This window comes from Camelina sativa, chromosome 9 (assembly GCF_030686135.1).
Source record: "Camelina sativa cultivar CO46 ecotype springtype chromosome 9, ASM3068613v1".
Lineage (NCBI taxonomy): Eukaryota > Viridiplantae > Streptophyta > Magnoliopsida > Brassicales > Brassicaceae > Camelina > Camelina sativa.
The window spans coordinates 41,876,975-41,899,155 of NC_141888.1; the positions used below are offsets into that span (position 1 = coordinate 41,876,975).

Genomic DNA, 22,181 nt, shown 5'->3' on the forward strand with positions numbered 1-22,181 from the left:
CTCTATCAATCTTCAACAATCATTCACTTATTCACTTTTAATGATTTTATTGAACTCTTAAAAAATCTTCATAAATCTCAAACCAATACCACCCCTAAATAATGCAAATAGAATCGTTCGCCGTGTTGCATGTAATTTTGCACACATGTAAGTAGATGATTGTTCTTTAGTTTGTGTATTACGAGATAGGCCACAATAATTGATGATATAATTAATGAGAAAAAACCCATATATATAAAGGATTGTGTAATTGATCAACATTTGTAGTGTAGTTGTTTTTGTTAATATTTTTGTGTTACTATATATTTAAATTCAAATTTTATCCAATTGCTACTTTTGGATAGAATATATAAAAAATAAAATAATGTGTAAGTTTGTAAGTTGTAACTGTTATGTTACTAAAACCTGTCTGATACTATTGTCTCTCATTCTCAGCCGTTCAATGTGACCAGAGTGGGGTCTCTATATTTTGTACAAAGTACGTCGCAAAATTTTACAAGTGGAGCTTTCTTGCTTTTGTTATTCAATAATTCTATTAATACACCAAAATGCTTATTAACTTTTGAAGTTGCATAAACTCACACATATATATAGATTCCACTTTTGATTTGACCAAAATACAAAAAACAGATGGTTGAAATTAAAATTCGATTTTTGTAAGATGACCGAATATTAAGGACATTTATTGAGCGCAACATATTCCTTCCAATATATTCCAAGGTTTGTTTATGCAAAACTTCATCTTTTCATTAATTTTCTTACACTTGAACTCAAACCAAAATTTGAAATTTTAATTCTATTTAGTTTTCGAATAATATAATTTTAGAAGACTCATTATCATTTCAATATAATTTTAGATAAGTCCCTAATTTATGTTAATAGAAATGTGAAACATAATGAAGTTTCAAATTAATAAGTAAACTCTGTGTCAAAAGTGTTAAAACGACACCATAGAATATTTGGAATAAATCCTCAGCATAGAAAAAAAAAACTATTGCCTTCTAACTTAGTTATATTTTTACTAAATGTAGCTATAGGATCGATCATCCAAGAATATATTTTTGTTTTTTTGGAAAAGGACGAATTTTGGGTTTTAAAACTCTATATATTAAATATAGGGATACTTTTGTAAGAAATACATAACATAGGTGCCGTATTTAAAATTTTATTTTCTGTATTCTGTCACATTCTTTTGTAGTCTTCTGCTCACAGATGCTATAAATACTCCTCCATTTCACTCGGTCTGAACCTTATAGCAAAATCTCTAATTAATTAATCCCTAATCTAATGGTTAAATTTTTTTTTTGTTAAGTAATTAAAATTGAAACTAATCATTGATTAAGTTTAGAGATTAAGAGGAGGGTGAAGCAGTTGCATGGCAAAGGGTCGTAAGCCGACGACGACGATGAGCAGAAGCGATCGATACCTTGGAAGCTACGGTTACGGTGACAGTCACGGTTCTTCCGTCACCGACGAACTAGAGCTCGCCGAGGAAGACATCTGGTCACCGGCGGTCATTCACGACACCACCGCCGAGTCAGACGAGGCATACCACGCGTGGAACTTACGCGCTACCTTGGGAAAAAACGGGCGCGTGGGAGGGTTGTCGCTGGCTTTCGAGAACTCTTTGGCTGCGCCGCCGCCGTCTTCGTCGCCGATCATCGTGCAGCAGATAAACGACGGAGGAGATGAAGAAAACCGGAGGAAGCTGGCGTCGTCTGCGCCGGTAAACGTGCCGGACTGGAGTAAGATATACCGAGTCGACTCGGTTGAGTCGATACACGAGTTGGACGAGGACGATGATGAAGAGGAGTCTAGGATGATGATGCCGCCGCATGAGTACGTTGCTAAGAGTCAAGCACGACGGAGCAGGAAGATCGGAGGTGTAGACGGCGGCGCGTCGGTGTTTGAAGGCGTCGGAAGGACTCTCAAAGGCAGAGAACTAAGACGCGTTCGTGACGCGATTTGGAGCCAAACAGGGTTCTACGGCTAAGTAAAAAGTTAATTAATATTTTAGATTTCAATTAAAATTACTTGTTTTTGTCAGTATAAAAGTAATTTTTGCAATTTTTTTTTTTTTTAATGAACGAGGCCGAAAATTTCAAGTTCCTCGTATGTTGTTGTTTTGTCTATAAGTATATTTTAAATTTCAGAAATAATTTTGTCTTTAATTTAGTTTAATTAGCTGGGAGTTATATAAATTATAAGTGCAACATGAATTTTTAAAAACATACTAGAAGAAAACGACATATAAAAGATAAAATCATCTGGATTAGAGTAATAAGTAGTTTTATTTATTCCCACAATTATAATTCCATGATTAATGAAGATCAGATGCTGTCATGAAGTATTATAACGCTCCAGGCTTACTTAGATATAAATTTAATAATCTGATTATAAATGTTAGACTATTAATGAGCCTTTAGGTATAATCAAATTAAGTAATTGATATCATGTGGAAAGGGAAGTTGTATAATAGCAAGAACAGATGTGTCCTTGAAACATAATTTATGTAAACAGTCCAAAGAATCCATCCACTTCAAAGTGGGCACTCACGAGCCAGAAGAAGACACTATCTGTTTTTTCTTTTTTTTTTTTTTTTTATAGTTTTATTTGTCTTTTTTATCAGCAAAGACCATGATGGTGAATCAATGGCTTAGCATATATTACAAAGGATCCATTAAAAATTAATAATTTTTAATGGATCACTAATTAATGAATTTAGACATTTTTGTTGTTAAGTAGATCATTATGATTAAAAAATACTAATAATTTGAGAATACCGCTTTCAGTAAATTTGCAATGCACGAACAATACCATATTATATATTTAAACATTTGATATACATACGTAGATTCTACTTTACAACATCATAAAATGCAAATGGAGTGTTTATAATATGAATAAGAGTATAAGACGAATCAATGTAAGTTACAAAAATATATTTTCAACATATATGTCTCACTAACTGTAGAAATTGTAAAGCTTTGAGGGTACATCTTATAAATCTTCATTTGGAAAAGATGACGTACATAATTAAACGTTCAGTGCTATTTATCACGGTACACATAAGATAATTACATAATTTGGTTGGATGAATAAAACTATAAAAGATTAAAATGCACTTATGATATCCACGTCCATGATATTATAGTTTTGTAATACTAATTTATTCACCCACGTCCATGATAAAATGGTAATGTGTTTTGTTAAAAAAAATTTTGTCGACTAAATGACTAATGTGTTATGTTTAGTGTGTGAAAATGGTAATGCATGGGTGTCATATTCTCTCCAATCTTTTGTTATCTTACTCAAAAAAAAAAAAAAAAAAAAAAAAAAAACTATTAAAGAAAAAAAACTAAAATGATATGAGATGATGGTGAGAGGAAAACCGATGATTTACACAATTTTTAAATGGTTTGATTGGTAATCCTATACTATTGTAGTATGGAATATACTGTTCTGTGTTACCAATCAAACCCAACATACCAAAACATTCACATATGAATATGGTTTTCAAACTTATAATTTCTAAACAACAATAAAAATTGCTGAAAAATGTATTATGCTTGTATAACATTAAAAATAAGTAAAGAAAATTCATGATCAGTATTGTAATAAAAATATCTCTAAATTACATAACTAGCTAGACAATTGTGTTTCCTTCATTTTATTTAACTAATTTTCCTTAATTGAATATCTTTAAGATATTGTAGAAAGATGCATATATAACTTAATAGCAACATATGGTTTGATTATGACAAGACAACCAATATTCTGGGAATATGCCAATTATCCTTACAAATAAGAAAAAAAATGATATAGAACTCAGTAGCCCACTAAGTTTAAATGAATCTTTTAATGTTACAATAAGAAGATAAAAATTAAACTATTCTGTATTTTTGTTAGGTTATAGGAGAAGAAGAATATTATCTTGTCCAAATATGTGTAACTCCTCCAGTCCCCCACATACACAAACCGACCCAACATTCACTTTTGACTAAATGAGTTACATATGCAAAGTAAAGTGGATATTTATGCTTACAAACATTACGTGTAACTATATCATACGGTCACTTGATCATACAGCGTAGTTTCGATTAGTACGCTTTGATTATTATAAGTTCCAAGTGATTTCTAAATCAACTATAGTTGATCAATGTCTCTCCTTGAAGCGTATTTCAATGGGTACTATAGATTCAAGACTTGCCAATTATAATATGTGTGAAATGCATACATTGTTTCTTTAACGTATACTCGAACCATAAATAATGGGAATTCATTTCTTTTCCTAAATTTTTTTTTATAAAAAAAAAATCGAAACCTTATCGAATCGTATATCAATACCTAATTATAATGTTAAGGAAGACAGTGGAGTAATGGGTATAATAGTGAATTAGTGATCAATGAGAGTGAGTGACATGAGTTTGGAGACTGTTGTGTCAAAGCATATAATAGAGGCAAATTTGCCGAAAATGTTTTGGGGTCTCTTTGGCTCTTTTGTCACTCTGCCTTTATTAGAAAAGGTCCCTTTGAATAGAGAGTTCTCTTCATGCTCTCATGTCTCTTCCCAACCTCTCTATTCACCGTTCATTTAACAATAATTTAGAATCTTTAATTATATTTTTAGTTGCCGACATGTTTCTGTTGCAAATATTATGTTTTAATTAGAAAAGAAAACTGATGAGAGAGATCTCAATTACATCCCACAAATGTATGACAGAAAAAAACATATACAGAAAATTAGATGAACCTTTTTTTGACAAGTGTTAGGACCAAAAATAGAGATTTCCGAAAGTGAAACTACTTAATTTAAGAAAAAAAACAAAACGCTCTAGAGTTTCTCTTATAATCTTTTAGCAATAATAATGGATTAAGTGATTAACATTAGGTCCATCAATTTCACTACTGCATTACTTGCAAAGTTAAAAAGTGGTATTGTACATTTTTATAGTAAGATAAATTTTAGTATTTGATATGATTCTCTATAATAACAATTATACGTTCATTGACTTGATGCTTTATAGTTGTAATTAGATTCTCGAAGAACTTTATATAGTTACTTAAATTGCTCTTCTAGGGAAAAATTATTCTAAACATACATTATACATCCGAATTATAAGAGTATATCTTTACAAAGAGCCAATGGTTTTCAATCATCAAATATTGTCACCTAAAGCTTCAACAAAGCCTATGCTTTGTATTCTATATTTCATTTTTTTTTCACTGCATAAACCTTTTTTTGTATTATTCACCACCAAAACCAATTTCTTAAATTACTATGCTGCAGGTTTGTCACGAGAAGACACATTAAGGGAATGGTTTCAAGATGTGAAGAAGAACCACCCATTCTGTTAGAGGGTTTCAAACACAGACACTTCTCTTGTGCCTAAACCGGATCAAAGACAAGTGAACCCTTGTGAGCGCTCCATTAACATAATCTCCTTCAGATGATTATATGACAAGATAATGGTCTTGAGCAGCAACAACGTTTTACGTTTAGATACAACAACGATGAATCTGGCCAAATGCTAACCTGCTTCTGCGTATATATGAATCTAGAGAGGTTGTACTTTTTAGCAAACAGTCAAAAGACTAAAGCCTTTCTCAAATATGAATATGAATTGGAGTTTTTGTTTGTTTGTTTTTTTGTTAAGCGTTAATATTGATGTTACATATTTGTATTCAAACATATTGTAAAGATTTGTGGAGATGAAACAAAGAGTAGTTACAACTCCAAGCTATATATGTTGCATCTCTCCTTCTCCAAGCCAACCCTTTATATTATTCCAAGGTTAGTCCCCACCACAAGAACCCTCTGTGTTTTTCATGTCTCAATGTTCAATACCTTATAGACATCTTGGACCACACTGTTTCAAATCTTAATAGGGAACTGGAGGACGCTACATTAATTATATTGGTGGTTTCTTTTCTGCTTTGAAAAGGAAAAACTCACAAAACCAATATTTCTACAAGTTAAAGACCAAAACACCAAAATAGAAAACCAAATGTCACGTTTGAGACTTCCTGCGATGATAACATGCCTGCCACTTAAAAAGGCGCCATTAAATTGTTCGCTTTGTATAAACATTAGACTATTTTATTTTCTTGGTGTCCATGGAAAATTTCAAAGACACCACACGAAAATAATTTTTTAATATATATAGAGAAATAACAAATAAGAATATAATTATGCAAGCTGTTAAAATTTATATTCTTTTTGGTTTTATAAAATTTGTATCTAACATTTGACTTATAGAACATATAACACTAACGTGCTTAGGTGTCTTTTATTAAATCCAACAAATAGCTTAAACGCATCATCTAAGGCTATGTCCTAAAAATTTCCTTCTTCAATACAACATAAGAATGGCATGTCTTTGCATCAATCTGAAGAAGAAGCTAAAGAAACCAAAACAAGACAACAACGGAGAACAAAACACAGAGTTACAGAGCAGAGAAATAACAACAAAACAGCAACCACGTCAAAGACAAACGGCTCCAAGAGCCACTTTCCAAATCGTGGTGCAGCCTCATAAACTACCACTTCCACTTGCAATTCCTCAGCCTCAAGAAAAACAAAAGCTAATGAATCATCCAAAACAAAGCAACTTGCAGCAACCAGAGCCGATCTTAGGGAAACCATTTGAAGACATTAAGGAGAAGTACAGTCTTGGTCGCGAATTAGGTCGTGGCCAATTCGGTATAACGTATATATGTACAGAGATCTCTTCAGGCAAGAATTTTGCTTGTAAATCCATCTTGAAGAGGAAACTCATCAGAACTCAGGCAAGAACCTTATAAACCCTCACATTTTTACATTGCTTTGATTTGAATTTTAGGTTATGATATTGGTAATCCACATTGTTGCTGAATCCATAGTTTTTTTTTTTTTTTTTTTCCACTTTCTGCGAGGACAGGACAGAGAGGATGTAAGAAGGGAGATACAGATAATGCATTACTTATCAGGACAACCAAACATTGTGGAGATCAAAGGAGCTTATGAAGATAGACAAAGTGTTCATCTTGTAATGGAGCTTTGCGAAGGGGGCGAGCTCTTTGATAAGATCACTAAAAGAGGGCACTACTCAGAGAAAGCAGCCGCTGAGATCACTAGAAGTGTGGTTAAAGTAGTACAGATATGTCATTTCATGGGTGTGATTCATCGCGACCTTAAACCCGAAAACTTCTTGTTATCTGGTAAAGATGAAGCTTCCTCAATGCTCAAGGCTACTGATTTTGGTGTCTCAGTCTTCATCGAAGAAGGTATATAAGCCAAAATGAGAAAATATGCTTATCATTAAGGATAACCTTTCTTTCTTGGGCCCTAAGAAACGATCTTTACCCTGTTTCTTCCTATTCAAGAAACTATTATTCCGGTTCTGTTTTTGCCTAAAACCCGAGAAACCGATTCATTTTTTTCAGGGAAAGTGTACGAAGACATTGTTGGAAGTGCATATTACGTTGCACCAGAAGTTCTGAAGAGAAACTACGGCAAAGCAATAGATATATGGAGCGCTGGAGTTATCCTCTACATCCTTCTCTGTGGCACTCCTCCATTTTGGGCCGGTAAAATGCTTTTTTCTTCGGTCTATCTTTGCTTACCTTTGTGCCTTGACGAAACTGAATCACTTGGTTTGGTTTTGTGACTTTTTCTCTAGTTTAGTACTAGTTCTTACATTTTTTCATTATTGCATGCAGAGAGTGATAAGGGGATATTTGCGGAGATTTTGAGAGGAGAGATTGATTTTGAGTCGGAACCATGGCCATCGATTTCCGAGAGTGCTAAGGATTTGGTGAGGAACATGTTAAAACATGATCCAACTGAACGGTTTACTGCAGCTCAAGTCCTAGGTAAAGAAGTCTTACTAGTATACTCTGTTTTGTTTCGGTTAAATGTTTAAAATCAGGGAAATTGAACCGGTTTGTTGGTTCTTCTTTAGAGCATCCGTGGATACGAGAAGGTGGTGAAGCTTCTGATAAGCCAATTGATAGCGCGGTTTTGTCCCGGATGAAGCAACTTCGAGCTATGAATAAGCTTAAGAAGCTTGCATTGAAAGTAAGTATCTTTGAAGGATTCGGTTCAGTGGTGAAATTAGATCGGTTTTGATTCATTTGTTTGGTTTTAGTTTATCGCGCAAAATCTCAAAGAAGAGGAACTAAAGGGTCTAAAGACAATGTTTGCAAACATGGACACTGATAAGAGCGGTACAATCACATACGATGAATTGAAATCCGGACTGGAAAAACTCGGTTCGAGGTTAACCGAAACCGAAGTTAAGCAACTCTTGGAAGATGTAAGTTTTGTGCTTTTCTAATTTTATAACTTGTTAATGAACCGGTTTAGATTAATTTTGGTTAATGTTTTCGGTTCAGGCTGATGTCGATGGGAACGGTACGATTGATTACATTGAGTTCATCTCAGCTACGATGAACCGGTTCAGAGTAGAAAGAGAGGAGAATTTATTCAAAGCCTTTCAGCATTTCGATAAGGATAATAGCGGGTATGTTCGAAAACCGATATGTACCAAATTCATAAACCAGACTTAACCCGGATTAACTAATTAATTATATGTATTGTTGTAGGTTTATTTCGAGACATGAGTTAGAAACAGCAATGAAAGAGTATAATATGGGAGATGATGCCATGATCAAAGAGATTATTTCAGAAGTTGATGCTGATAATGTAAGTCAATTTTATTAAAAATTTAAATTTTGATTAAGTTAGTGATATTTTTAAAATTTTCTAATTCATTTTTTGTTTGTTTTTTTTTTTTTGTAAAAAGGATGGAAGTATTAATTATCAAGAGTTTTGCAATATGATGAAGAAGAGTTGCTCATCCAAATCACAACAATCGAAATTGGTTCAATCCATTTGAGGACCATATATTCCTAATATTTTTTTTTTTTTTTATAAAGGCTGTTTTTTTTTTTTGGTGTGAAAATTATAAAATTTGTCAAAGTACATAATTTTCCTCTGTAATTTGGATAATAATAATAAACTGTCCAAAATTAATAATACTCCACATAATTTTTTTTGGTTTTTTTTTCCCTAAATTAACCAAATTCCATAGATGTTGAGAAGTCAGTTGCTCCGATCCCAAGCTTAAGTTTTTGCAGTCAAGAGGAGCTTCAAGCTCTGAGCTCACTGAGACTGTTTCAAAAGTTCCTAAAATCTTGGAAATGAAAGGAGACAAAACTATCAGTGTATACTATTATTTCGTCAAAGAGATTGTAGAAGCTGATAAGAGTTCTAAGTACAAAAAGTTGTGTCATTCTTTGCCAGAAGGTAGTAGTAGGCAGGAGAATAAAGTCAGGAATATATTGGTTTTGAGAGACTTGGGCGTGCCTCAGAGATTGTTATTCCCTTTGCTCATCTCTGATGGCCAACCTGTATGTGATGATTTGGTCAGTTAGGTAGCTTAGGATAATATACTAGTCCACAGTGTAAGTGTTTCCAGTGGAAACTTTCCACCAGAGTTGACCTACGGCCATCTATAAGTTGAGCTTATAAGGCCAGAGAAAGATAGAACACAAATATATATATAGCTTGAGAACAGAGTTCAATAAAACCAAGTCAAAGAAATATATACAAGTGGGTTCAATATGTCCTGATAGATTGAATAAAACAAACTGCAAGATATAAAAACATGTTAGCAATAGGCAGATGGAAAAACAAAAATAACAAGAATAGTTTTAAAGAGTAGGGCTTGAGATTTGAGAAGATAAGAATTTCAGACATTGACAGAAGCAGAATATAAGACCTTAACACTATATGAGTGTGAGAGAGGCTCAAGTTTGTAAACAGCACCTGACCGGACAACCTTCCCCCAAACCTCGTCTCCCTGGCGTCTCTCCATTGAAATCTCGGCAGACCAAAGCTCCAAACTCTCAGGAACTCCGAGATGAGCGTTCCAAAAGATGACAATGTTCCCAGCAGAGTTGCTACAGAGTCTGCTGATATCATATTTGACCTCGGTTGGTACAGAGTGCAGACAGAGCAGTATAGAACCAGAGAGAGACAGTTGAAACTCTTCCAAACCTTTCACCTCTTTCCAATCCAACTCATCTGGCTCACACCACAGTATTCTACCACGAGTACCACGGCAGTACAACAAGTTCCCAATGGCACACCAATCGTTTCTGTTTCCTGGCTTAGAATCCTGTTTCTTCCCTTTTCTCCATGTACCTTCACTTGGCAAGAAGTATAAGCTTTGTTCCTCCTCATCAACAGCGTAAACCTTCTGCTCGATCACCACACTTTGGTGGATACCGTGGGGTATCTCTCGGATAGTCAAAGTATTCCAAGTTTGAGTCTTTAGGTTAAATACCTCAGCCCAGTTTGAACCAAACTCCTCACAGCCTCCAAAAACATATATTTTCCCGTTTAGGAGACTTGCTGCTGGGGAAGCACGAGCCACTTTCAAGGACGGGACACGGTCCCATGTCTTAGAGAAACAATCAAGGAACCAGACATCAGAAGTGGGTTTGCCTTTTATGAGTCCACCGATCACGTAGAGTCCCCAATCCACCACCACGAAAGAGGATGACTCTGGAGCCTGATAAGGGTTCGATGGGATTGGCGCTAGCCGGCGAGTACGGGTGAGGAGGATGAACCAACGCGGGTTTGGATCAGGAGAGATGCGTAAGCAGACGTAAAAAGATGCCTCGGTGCAACCAATAAGCGATCGCGCGCTACATAGCTCATGGGAAAGTACGAGAGAGCGGTGTCTCTTGGAGACGAGGGATAAGTTCGCGTGGTCCAATCTCGAGACGCGAGCCATGCAGCTCACAGCTACCGCGTCTGGCAACGACGACCATGACATCGTCATCTTCCTCCTTTTACTCTGTGGTGGCATTCCGGTCATACCTAATTGTAATTCACTTTAGAACAACTATGGAACTACAACTACTTTATATAATGGTTCTATGGTTCATGTTCCAAAACCATGTCCTATTATGACTTGTAAAAATTTAAAGTTTTCTTTTTATTTACTAGATTATGACCGGTGGTACTCCGCAGAGCAAATATTTTTTGTTAATATATTATTTTAATACTAATTTTGCAAATGTACTTTTTTGTTAATTTTAGTGATTTAGTTTATAATTCGTGGTATAACGCACAACAAATTTTGTTTAATACAATCTTAATTAAATCAGATTTGATATATTTAATTAAATCAGATTTAACCCATATTGAAGTATCATATTAATGATATTTTATTTTTTAGTATTATCAATTCAATCATGTAATGTCATATAACACGTCATGTAATATAACTCATTTGTGTTATTTTTAAAAATTAATATGTTTAAATATTCATAATTTTAAATTTTTTATTAAGTTTCGATATATCAGTTATAAATTATATACTTTTAAAATAATATAATTTACTATATACAGTAAATTTACTATATATGTATGTTGAACACACATTTTTTATATCAATTGAGTAATATATGTTCGTTTTAAAAAATTCAAATCACAATATATGCAGGAACAATACACATTTTTATTTATGTATTATATGATTCACTACATTTAAATTTTAAAATAAAAAGATGATAGGAGTATAATTTTTTTTAATATGGAATAAATCTTCTATATACCTATATTAACTATAGAATATTATATATATGGATTTTTAAAATATTTTTATTCTGTTTGGTTATAAGGATAGTAGAGAGAATTAATTTTTTTTTTTTAGAGTAGAGAGAATTAATTTGGATATGAATTTAAGCATTAAACGGTATTCAATGGTAAATGTTTCCATAAACATATTTTTAAGCAAAAAGTGCTGCAAAAATACTAGTATAGATTATAAATATTACGGGAGAAAATCTTTAATCAAATGTAGGGATAAACTAATTCCTTTTTCAAATATGAATCTGTTACGGGAGTTTTCTTGTTTGTTTGTTGAGCGTTAATTTTAGCTGTTGACGGTGTTTTAATACCGACTTAGGTATGTATTTGCACAATTTGACGAGTTGGATTTGTGAATTTGAATTTTATTTAACTTAACGTATGGATTCACACTCAGATCGAACATGTGACATTGCATATTCTTAACCATTTTTTTTACCAGCTACCAAGAAAACATTTTCTAAAGGAAGTTGAGAGTTAATTTTTATAGGCAATGAAGCAGGCTCATCAAAATTGAAACATTTCAAAATCCGACCCAAGATCCGCGCGTTTATTCGTTTAGAATATACTGAAATGATTGTTTTACCCCTAACGCAAATGAATTAATTTATCTTTTTCCAATAGCATTTTGATGTGTTTTTTTTTTTACAAAACTAATGTTGTTTTGTTAAAATACTTTTCAATTAATAGGAGGGATCTTACCAAGCAAAAAAACTATTAATAAACTACAGCTTTTTTAATCATGGTTTTAAACGAAAAACTATCTTATTAAAAGAACTTTATTTTATTTAAGATTTTCTCAATGTAATATTATTATATGTTAGATATTGACAAACTAATAATATTTTTTAAGAGAAAAAACATATTTAATTATAATCATATTTATGTCAAATCCTTTGTATCCCATTTATACATAAACTTAAAAGTTCCCGCTGAATTATTTCGTACATATATTCCATCTTCTTGCGCTTGCCAGAAACATTCATTCGGTTTTCTACCCCCACATACGTTATGTATAAAACTTTGTTTCCCGAGAAATACGTTAAACATTGCATGCTCCATATAAATAGGTCCCTGAAAAAAATATGATGACCAAAAGTATATGTATTTCAAATCTACCATTTAAATATAAAATGAGAAAGTATTGTAGAAACATTTAGAAACCTATAAGAATGTGAAGAAAATAAAAATAAATTTTGAAATAAGTTACCTTCCATAAGTCGCACCATATCAAAGTTTTTGGAAATACGGTGATTCGTTTATTCCATTCCTGATTGGAGGGAAGAAAAATAAATAAGGCTTTAAAACCTTCGCCAGATCCACAATTGAACATAAGTTTATTGTTACTTGCAAGATGATTTGAAATTTTGATGTTAAATTTTCTAAATATAAGAAGAGAGTTTATTTTTTGGGTGGAGATGAAAAATAAGAATATGAAACAAAATAGAACTTTCTCCATCTTTGTTATTTTATTTTATTCTCTTTACATGAATATGTAATATATATACTTTTCACATACAGATGTATTTAGGTATCTTCATAAATAATTGTGATATTAGTTTATATTCTTTACTTCAGTTCTTTGTCAATTTTTGTTTTTGTTAACTTCATACATTTATGGTCTTTTTCATAGTCTTTCCATTTCATATTTGATAAGATGATGTTATAGAATAACCTTATAAAATTTTAGTTTTTATAAGATGATGTAGATTAGGTGTTTTTATAAGGTTATTACACATTCTTAAATCTAATTTTTGTTAACTACATAGCTCATACATTTATGGTCTTTTTCATAGTCTTTCTATTTCATGTAGGATAAGATGATGTTATAGAATAACCTTATAAAACTTTAGTTTTTATAAGATGATGTAGATTAGGTGTTTTTATAAGGTTATTACACATTCTTAAGTCTAAATCTTGTTAACTACATAGCTCATACATTTATGGTCTTTTTCATAGTCTTTCCATTTCATATTTGACTAGGAGAGTCAACATTTTTCTAAAAATTATAATATAATAATAAAAATTATTGTTATTTTGTTTGATATAGTAGTTATTTTTAATTTTACAATTGTTTGGTATTTCACAATATATCTTTTTGAAAACTAATTATTCTAGAATATTATAGTATTTTAATTTATTTGATATATATTACAATTTTATATTGTTTATCTGTTGTATTTGCATCATTATTTTGTGAAATATTTAAAATAGTAATTATAATATTCTAGTTGTGAGCAAATAAATTTTATTAATTTATCTACAACATAAATTTAGTTTTACTAGCAATTATATCATTCATATTGATTTCTAAACCTTGAAAAACTTTTTATTTATGGCTTTCCAGATTGCCCATATAACTCATGGTAATTGAATAAGTTTATCAGGATCACTCTCTTAAGAGACATCCCTCCAAAAAACAAAATCCAAATTCGAGTACACCAACTCATATAGAATACCTTCTGATGAGACTGGAGTCGGAGATAAATATCAAATTTCACATGAGTAAGGACATTCAAAAAAAATATAATTAATAGTTTCAACCGCAGAATCACACCTTTTACACCAAATATCAAATTGGAGACGTATCTATTTGCTTTTATATAGATATTTTTTACTTACTAAAAACACTTAGATTATATTATTTGTTAAATTTTATTTTATTTTAGAACCTCTAAATACGCATATTAATCTAGTAATTTAGATAATGTGAAAGACCTAAAACCTAAATTGCACAAAATAATTTACCTTCGAAGACAACTTTAATTTAAAGTTCAATGTTTCATTTCAATGTCTGTCCGTGCAATTGTCTTCAAGGCTCATAAACCCTAGTTTTTTTACCCCACCGCCAAATTTTTGATTTTTGTGAATTTGGGGTTTCGAACTCGAACACTCATCGATCTTTCCCAGGACTCGCGCGTCTACTCTAAGTTTGGAGAAGCTTTGAGATTGCTTCAAACTGTGGCTTTTCTTACTTCTCTTCCACTCATTTACTTGTTCGGTAATTAGCTTTTCCCTTTGTTGTCATGTGTTCTATGATTCTCCATGGAAGAAGATTGGTACAGTTGCAGAAATGGCCTAATTTTAGTGTTTCAGTTCAAAAGTCAACACCTTTGTCCAATTCCTTCTCTTCTTCCGCTAGTGCTGCTTCTGATGTTGTGAGTCTTCAAGATGGTCGTAAAGGTAAGAACTTTACAGTCTCTTACCTCGTTGGTTCATTGGGTTTAACTACAAAAGTCGCTGAATCAATCTCAAGCAAAGTTAGTTTCGAGGATAAGGTCAATCCTGATTCTGTTCTGAGTCTTTTGAGAAGTTATGGGTTTACTAAATCTCAGATCTCAAGCATCATTACGGTTTACCCACGATTGCTTATATTAGATGCTGAGAAGTCCGTTGCTCCAAAGCTTCAGTCTTTGCAGTCTAGAGGAGCTTCAAGCTCTGAGCTCACTGAGATTGTTTCTAAAGTTCCTAAGATTTTGGGGAAGAGAGGGCACAAAGCTATAAGTGTGTACTATGATTTTGTTAAAGACGTCATTGAAGCTGATAAGAGTTCCAATTATGAAAAGTTATGTCATTCTTTCCCACAGGGTAATAAGGAGAACAAGATTAGAAATATTTCTGTTTTGAGAGAATTGGGTGTGGCTCAGAGGTTTTTATTTCCATTGCTCATCTCTGATAGCCAACCTGTCTGTGGTAAAGAAAGGTTTGAAGAATCCCTCAAGAAGGTTATTGAGATGGGGTTTGATCCGGAGACATCAAAGTTTGTTGAAGCTCTGCGTGTTATTTACAGAATGAGTGATAAAACTATAGAGGAAAAAGTGAATGTTTACAAAAGGTTAGGCTTTGGTGTGGCTGATGTATGGACGATCTTCAAGAAGTGGCCTTCGTTTTTGTCATACTCAGAGAAGAAGATAACTAATACGTTTGAAACACTTAAAGGGTGCGGTCTTCTCAAACATGAGGTTCTGTCACTGTTGAAGAAGCATCCAAAATGTATTTGTTCTTCAGAGCAGAAGATAGTGAACTCCATTGAAACATTTTTAAGCCTAGGATTCACTAAAGACGAGTTTGTTATGATGGTCAAGCGGTATCCTCAGTGCATTGACTATACTCCAGAGACGGTGAAGAAGAAAACTGAGTTTATTGTGAAGAAGATGAATTGGCCACTAGAGGCTTTGGTTATGATCCCTCAGGTTTATGGATACAGTCTGGAGAAGAGGACTGTCCCAAGGTGTAATGTTATCAAAACTCTTATGTCAAAAGGACTGATGAGATACGGAAGTGAAGCACCTCCAATGTCATCTGTTTTGACAAGTACCGATCAGGTGTTTATAAAGAGGTATGTGATGAAGCACGACAAGCTGGTGCCTGAGTTGATGGGTATCTTCACTGGAGAAAATGGGAAAAAGTCAGAAGTCCTACAATGAGCAGTATTAAGGTCTGTATTTGTGTTAGTTTTAGATTCGTCCATGAATCTTTATGAGGGAGTGAAATGAGGAGCTTTATTTATAGACTTCTGTAATCTCAATTTGATGTGGATCTGACTCGTTTAATATGCAATCCAACTTGGAAAATAACAAAAAGTAATTTTCAATATCTTTTGAGTCCTTGAACCCTTTTAGCGACTTACAAACTTGGAGATATGTGTTACTTTGCATTCACATTCTTATCCGAAGTGCAGAAGAAAGGCAACTTAGTTAGTCAGGTAATTTACGGTCAATCCTATGAGATAGTGGTGTTGTGATTCTAGACTTGATATTGTAAAGAACTTAGAACTTGATTTGGTTAGTTTTATCTTTCAGTTAAGGTTGCAGCCAAGGAGATGAAGTTCTTGAGCTCCATCTTTACATGGTTGTTAAAGAATATGACCCTTGTCCCTTTACATGGTTGTTAGATGATTCTCAGTTACAGTTTCATTAGCATCGCATGTTCTTAACGACTGACTTTATCCATGAGGCCCCCCTGCATTTTATAGTTAACCCACGCTTTTCATCTTTTCATTTGATTATTGATTTGTGTTTTATTATTTAGTTTAGAATATTTTTAAAAACAGAGGAATCCAAATTTCTTAACAAAATATGTAGAGTCCTCAATCAATCAAACCAGTGTTCTTTGTACCGACGTCGTGGTGGTTTACTGATGATGTATTCTGTGATACTCCATGGAAGACGGTGCACTGAGTTACAAAAATGGCCTTGTTTGAGAGTTTCAGTGCAAAATGCTTTTTCTAATTCCTTCTCTTCTGTTGCTAATAGAGATGGTCGAAAAGGGAAGATTTTTACAGTCCCTAACTTCGTTGATTCATTTGATTTGATTACAGAACCGATCTCAAGAAAAGTTAGCTTCGAGGGAAAAGTGTCTCCTGATTCCGTTCTGAAGCTTTTTACAAGTCATGGCTTCACAGATTCTCAAATCTCCAACATCATTAGGACTTATCCACGATTGCTTATACTAGATGCTGAGAAATCAGTTGCTCCCAAGCTTCAGTTTTTGCAGTCAAGAGGAGCTTCGAGCTCTGAGCTCACTGAGGTTGTTTCGTCAGTTCCTGAAATCTTGGGAAAGAAAGCGGGTAAAAGTATAAGCAGATACTATGATTTCATCAAAGAGGTCTTAGAAGCTGATAAGAGTGCCAAGTTGGAAAAGTTGTGTCATTCTTTGCCACAGGGTAGTAAGCAGGAGAATAAAATCAGAAATCTTTTGGTTTTGAGAGAATTGGGTGTGCCTCAGAGGTTGTTATTCCCTTTGCTCATCTCTGATAGGCAACATGTATCTGGAAAAGAAAGATTTGAAGAATCCCTCAAGAAGGTTGTTGAAATGGGTTTTAATCCAACCACCTCAAAGTTTATTGATGCGCTGCGTGTTATTCAAGGATTATGCGACAAAACAATAGAAGAAAAGGTCAATGTGTATAAAAGGTTAGGCTTTTCTGTGGGAGATATATGGGCTATGTTCAAGAAGTATCCAATATTTCTAGGAGTCTCGGAGAAGAAAATATTGAACTGCGTAGAAACATTTCTAGGCCTAGGATTCAACCGAGATGAGTTCAGGACAATGGTCAAATGCCATCCTGCATGTTTTGGATATTCTGCAGAGTTGGTGAAGAAGAAAACTGAGTTTGTGGTTAAGAAGATGAATTGGCCGCTAAAGGCCGTGCCTTTGTTCCCACAGGTATTTTCATACAGCATGGAGAAGAGGATTGTACCGAGGTGTAAAGTAATCAAAACGCTCATTTCCAAAGGATTGCTCGGAGGAGACAAAGGAAGTGAACTCCCTTCAATGCAGTCTGTCTTGATATGCAACGACAATAATTTTTTTAACAGGTATGTGAGGAAGCACGATGACAAGGAGCTTGTTGCTGAGTTGATGGCTATCTTTGCTGAAAGCACACACCACTCATGGTAACGTTAAGGAGTGTAGTTTGGATAATCACTTGTCTGATATCAGTTTATGCTTACATTGTAATTCAAATTCTTCCTTTTTTTCTTTGAGGGGAGAGTTTTATTTGCTGCAGATATTGATTGTAATGATGCAATGCACCTCCTGTGTTCTTGCGAATTGGTCATAAAAAGGCCTTCTTTGTTCCTTTAACCTTTGGTTTCCTGAGAGGCTAGTAAATTGTAATCCACTATTTTACACAAGAGTAGTCACCAATGCAATGCTTGCCTAAGTTTAGAGACCTGGGTTCGAACCCCAGCAGCCACACACACTGAGACTTTTTGTATATATATTTTTTTCTGTGAGAAACGAGAAATCATAATTAATGAAATTAGGGTTTAAGGGGGTTAGCAACATCATATTTCTTTCTTCCTCATCAAAGTTTTGATTTTTCTGCGATTTAGGGTCTGACGGGCGAATAAAATGTAGAGTTGTTCTTCTCTGTTCCGTTTTGGTTGTGAGATTCTGATTCTAATCGTGAGAGAGAGAGAGTGTGCTTCGTATTCGAATTTCGTGGTGGTTAAATCTCATCATCATGTATTCGCTGATACGCCATGGAAGACGCTCCATTGAGTTACAAAAATGGACAGATTCAGTGAAGCTTTTGCAAAATGCGTTTCCTTTTTCCTCTGCTCGTGCCGTTGCTGATGTGAGCCTTAGAGATAGTCGAAAAGGTAAGAACTTTACAGTCTCTTACCTCGTTGGTTCATTGGGTTTAACTACAAAGCTCGCTGAATCCATTTCAAGGAGAGTAAGCTTTGAGGTCAATGGTAATGCTGATTCTGTTCTGAGTCTTTTTAGAAGTCATGGGTTCACAGATCCTCAGATCTCTAGCATCATTATGAATTATCCAAGATTGCTTTTGGTAGATGCTGAGAAATCACTTGGTCCCAAGCTTAAGTTTTTGCTGTCTAGAGGAGCTTCAAGCTCTGAGCTCACAGAGATTGTTTCTGAAGTTCCTAAAATCTTGGGAAAGAAAGGGGTGAAAACTCTAGGCAGATACTATGATTTCGTCAAAGTCGTTATAGAAGCTGATAAGAGTTCCAATTTGAAAAAGATATGTCATTCTTTGCCACAGGGTAGTAAGCAGGATAATAAGATCAGAAACGTTTTGCTTTTGAGAGAATTGGGTGTGCCTAAGAGGTTGTTATTCCCATTGCTCATCTCTGATGCTCAAGCTGTTTGTGGGAAAGAAAAGTTTGAAGAATCTCTCAAGAAGGTTGTTGAGATGGGTTTTGATCCAACCACTGCAAAGTTTGTCCAAGCTCTGCGCATTGTTCAGGGATTGAGCGACAAAACAATGCAAGAAAAAGTTGATGTTTATACAAGGTTAGGCTTTGATGGATGGGAGATGTTCAACAGGTATCCCATCTTTCTTGCACTCTCTGAGAAGAACATATTGAACTCCGTTGAAACGTTTCTAAGTCTAGGGTTCAGCAGAGATGAGTGTGCAAAGATGGTCAAACACTTTCCTCCGTGCATTGGATTATCCGCGGAGATGGTGAATAAGAAGGTTGGCTTTCTGGTGAAGAAGATGAACTGGCCACGTACGGCTCTAGTTACACATCCTGCAGTACTTGGATACGATATGGAGAAGAGGATTGTACCAAGGTGTAACGTAATCAGAACTCTCATGTCCAAAGGATTGCTCGGAGAAACAGGAAACGAACTCCCTCCAATTGGGTGTGTTTTGAAGAATACTGATAAGGAGTTCTTAAATAGGTTTGTGAGGAAGTTTGATGACCAAGAGCTTGTGGCTGAGTTGATGACTATTTTTAATGGAGATCATGCTTCATAGATCAGAAAGGCTAGTCATAGATTTGAATTCTTAATTTATGGTTTCTTGATGAATCTATGTGTTATGTGAAACACAGATTTTGTGCTAAACGTTTTAGAATTAAAGGCTTCAAGAATTAGAGAGACAACACTGGCAGTTATGTCAAACTTTGTAAACTCAATTCACTTCTCTTTGGTTATTATTATTAACCAAATTTTGTTCACAGCTCTTAAGTATGTCAAACATAAAGAGAGAGATGTAAAAGCAATTGGAACCGTTAGATTGATATGCTTTAAACAACTGGTAACCGTTGGATTCGATGTTTTTAACAAATGATGACATCAGCAGAGCCTAGTAAAATCAATTTGCTGTCATAATCAAATTTGATATCATAAACCCTAAAAAAAAATCGTTTCTTTTTCTCTGTTCTTCCCCCTAACCTAAATTTGAATCCTTGAAAGATGAATGAGTCTTTTGTTCTCATTCCCCTCTCATCAGTAAGTTTGAAGCAATTTTGGGATTTAGCCTCCTCGAAATTGAGTTAGATTGATTAGTCGAATTGCTTCAAAGATTGTGGCTTTTGTGTGTTGGTTTTGTAATTGTCTTCTCTTTTGTTTTCGCTTTCTGGGTTCGGTAATCTCATTGACTTGTCGTCATGTATTCTCTGATAGTGCATGGAAGAAGGTCAGTGGAGTTGCATAAATGGCGTAAGTTGAGTGTTTCATTGCAAAAGGCATCTTCTTTATTCAATTCCTTCTCCTCTGTTGCTACTGTGAGTCCTAGAGTTGGTGGGAAAGGAAAGAACTTTACAGTCTCTTACCTCGTTGAGTCATTGGGTTTCACTACAAAAACAGCTGAATCGATTTCAAAGAGAGTCAGCTTCGAGGACAAGTCAAATCCTGATTCTGTTCTGAATCTTTTGAGAAGGCATGGGTTCACTGATTCTCAGATCTCCACCATCATTACGAGTTATCCAAAACTGCTTATAGCTGATGCTGAGAACTCACTTGCTCCCAAGCTTCAGTTTTTGCAGTCCAGAGGAGCTTCAAGCTCTCAGCTCACTCAGATTGTTTCCACAGTTCCGAAACTCTTGGGAAAGAAAGGGCACAAAACTATTAGCGTATACTATGATTTCGTCAAGGAAACTTTACTTGATAAGAGTTGTTCTTCCAGTTATGAAAAGTTGTGTCATTCTTTTCCACAGGGTAATCTAGAGAACAAGATCAGAAACGTTTCGGTTTTGAGAGAGTTAGGTGTGCCTCAGAGGTTTTTATTCTCTTTGCTCATCTCTGATCGTCAACCTGTATGTGGAAAAGAAAAGTTTGAAGAAACACTCAAGAAGGTTGTTGAGATGGGTTTTGATCCAACAACAGGAAAGTTTGTTGAAGCTCTAAACGTTATTTATGGATTGAGCGAGAAATCAATCGAAGCTAAAGTCAATCTTTATAAAAGGTTAGGTTTTGATGTTGGAGATGTATGGAAAAGTTTCAAGAAGTGTCCTGTCTCTCTGAGAGTAACGGAGAAGAAGATGTTGGACTCCATTGAAACATTTCTTGGCTTAGGATTCAGTAAAGATGAGTTTGCGTTGATGGTCAAGCAATTTCCTCCGTGCATTGGGTTATCTGGAGAGATGGTTAAGAAAAAGGCTGACTTTTTGATGAAGAAGATGAATTGGCCAATACAGGTTGTGGTCTCAAACCCTACAGTACTTGGATACAGCCTGGAGAAGAGGACTGTTCCAAGGTGTAACGTAATCAAAGTTCTCATGTCTAGAGGACTGCTTGGTAGTAAACTGCCTCCAATGTCGTCTGTCTTAACGTATACCAATCAGGAATTCTTAAGAAGGTATGTGAAGAAGCATGAGGACAAGCAGCTGGTGGCTCAGTTGATGGCTATCTATCTTGCTTCATAGATCATAAGGCTTGTCAAAGGATCTTGGATTTATCTGAAAACACCTCCACTGAATCCTTTCCCTCTATATGCTTACGATTGTCATTTTGAATCCCTTTTTGGATATATTACTGAGGTTTGTAGCCTAGAAACAGAAACCTAGTCAAATAGCTGAAGGGGACATATGAATCCAAATTATAAATTTGTTGATCCCATTTTATCTTTCTTGTGCCCTTTTAAGTCTGGAACATTGAAAGTTTAAACCCCCAGCAGTGTCTCAGAGACAGAGTCATTTTCCAAGGTACTGTGTTCTTTATTTATATGTGTAGGACAAATATTGATTCAGCTAACTTAAAAAGCCAAGGTAGAGTGTTCTTTATTAATCATCCAGCCTCCATTATCCTTTTTATTTACATATTTGGTATTTTGACAAAA

The 22,181-nt window shown here is 34.4% G+C and overlaps 7 protein-coding genes and 1 non-coding gene across 9 annotated transcripts; 6 read left to right on the forward strand and 2 right to left on the reverse strand.

The window, feature by feature from the left end:
* Nucleotides 1-2,156, forward strand: LOC104714523 (protein S40-6). The gene has a single exon (XR_015565055.1). It is a non-coding gene; the product is annotated as a protein S40-6 (transcript).
* Nucleotides 2,157-6,258: 4,102 nt separating this feature from the next.
* Nucleotides 6,259-9,042, forward strand: LOC104714524 (calcium-dependent protein kinase 19). Its single transcript, XM_010431917.3, has 9 exons — nucleotides 6,259-6,789; nucleotides 6,921-7,266; nucleotides 7,426-7,569; nucleotides 7,702-7,854; nucleotides 7,944-8,059; nucleotides 8,130-8,297; nucleotides 8,377-8,504; nucleotides 8,587-8,686; nucleotides 8,787-9,042. Exons 1-9 carry the CDS (start codon nucleotides 6,370-6,372, stop codon nucleotides 8,877-8,879), a joined length of 1,668 nt encoding a protein of 555 aa, XP_010430219.2. The 5' UTR covers nucleotides 6,259-6,369; the 3' UTR covers nucleotides 8,880-9,042.
* Nucleotides 9,043-9,734: 692 nt separating this feature from the next.
* Nucleotides 9,735-10,859, reverse strand: LOC104716031 (F-box/kelch-repeat protein SKIP6-like). Its single transcript, XM_010433378.2, has one exon. The coding sequence runs from the start codon at nucleotides 10,857-10,859 to the stop codon at nucleotides 9,735-9,737; it is 1,125 nt and encodes a 374-aa protein (XP_010431680.2).
* A 1,667-nt stretch (nucleotides 10,860-12,526) lies between these two features.
* LOC109126506 (S-protein homolog 9-like) lies at nucleotides 12,527-13,103 on the reverse strand. The gene is made up of 2 exons (XM_019230124.1): nucleotides 12,855-13,103; nucleotides 12,527-12,718 (listed from the first exon to the last, which is right to left on the reverse strand). Exons 1-2 carry the CDS (start codon nucleotides 13,101-13,103, stop codon nucleotides 12,527-12,529), a joined length of 441 nt encoding a protein of 146 aa, XP_019085669.1.
* A 1,284-nt stretch (nucleotides 13,104-14,387) lies between these two features.
* On the forward strand, nucleotides 14,388-16,240 carry LOC104714526 (uncharacterized). The gene has a single exon (XM_019229732.2). It carries the CDS (start codon nucleotides 14,671-14,673, stop codon nucleotides 16,069-16,071), a length of 1,401 nt encoding a protein of 466 aa, XP_019085277.1. The 5' UTR covers nucleotides 14,388-14,670; the 3' UTR covers nucleotides 16,072-16,240.
* A 384-nt stretch (nucleotides 16,241-16,624) lies between these two features.
* On the forward strand, nucleotides 16,625-18,279 carry LOC104714525 (uncharacterized). The gene has a single exon (XM_010431919.3). It carries the CDS (start codon nucleotides 16,784-16,786, stop codon nucleotides 18,044-18,046), a length of 1,263 nt encoding a protein of 420 aa, XP_010430221.1. The 5' UTR covers nucleotides 16,625-16,783; the 3' UTR covers nucleotides 18,047-18,279.
* Nucleotides 18,263-20,081, forward strand: LOC104714527 (transcription termination factor MTERF15, mitochondrial-like). Its single transcript, XM_010431921.2, has one exon. It carries the CDS (start codon nucleotides 18,615-18,617, stop codon nucleotides 19,875-19,877), a length of 1,263 nt encoding a protein of 420 aa, XP_010430223.1. The 5' UTR covers nucleotides 18,263-18,614; the 3' UTR covers nucleotides 19,878-20,081.
* A 142-nt stretch (nucleotides 20,082-20,223) lies between these two features.
* Nucleotides 20,224-22,046, forward strand: LOC104714528 (uncharacterized). Of its 2 annotated transcripts, XM_010431923.3 has the most exons (2): nucleotides 20,224-20,353; nucleotides 20,528-22,046. In XM_010431923.3, coding segments are annotated over exons 1-2 (1,242 nt in total). In that variant the 5' UTR covers nucleotides 20,224-20,352; the 3' UTR covers nucleotides 21,769-22,046. The 2 variants fall into 2 exon arrangements, with proteins under 2 accessions (XP_010430225.1, XP_010430224.1); XM_010431922.3 differs by lacking the exon at nucleotides 20,224-20,353 and having other exon boundaries at nucleotides 20,364-22,046.
* Nucleotides 22,047-22,181: the final 135 nt, after the last annotated feature.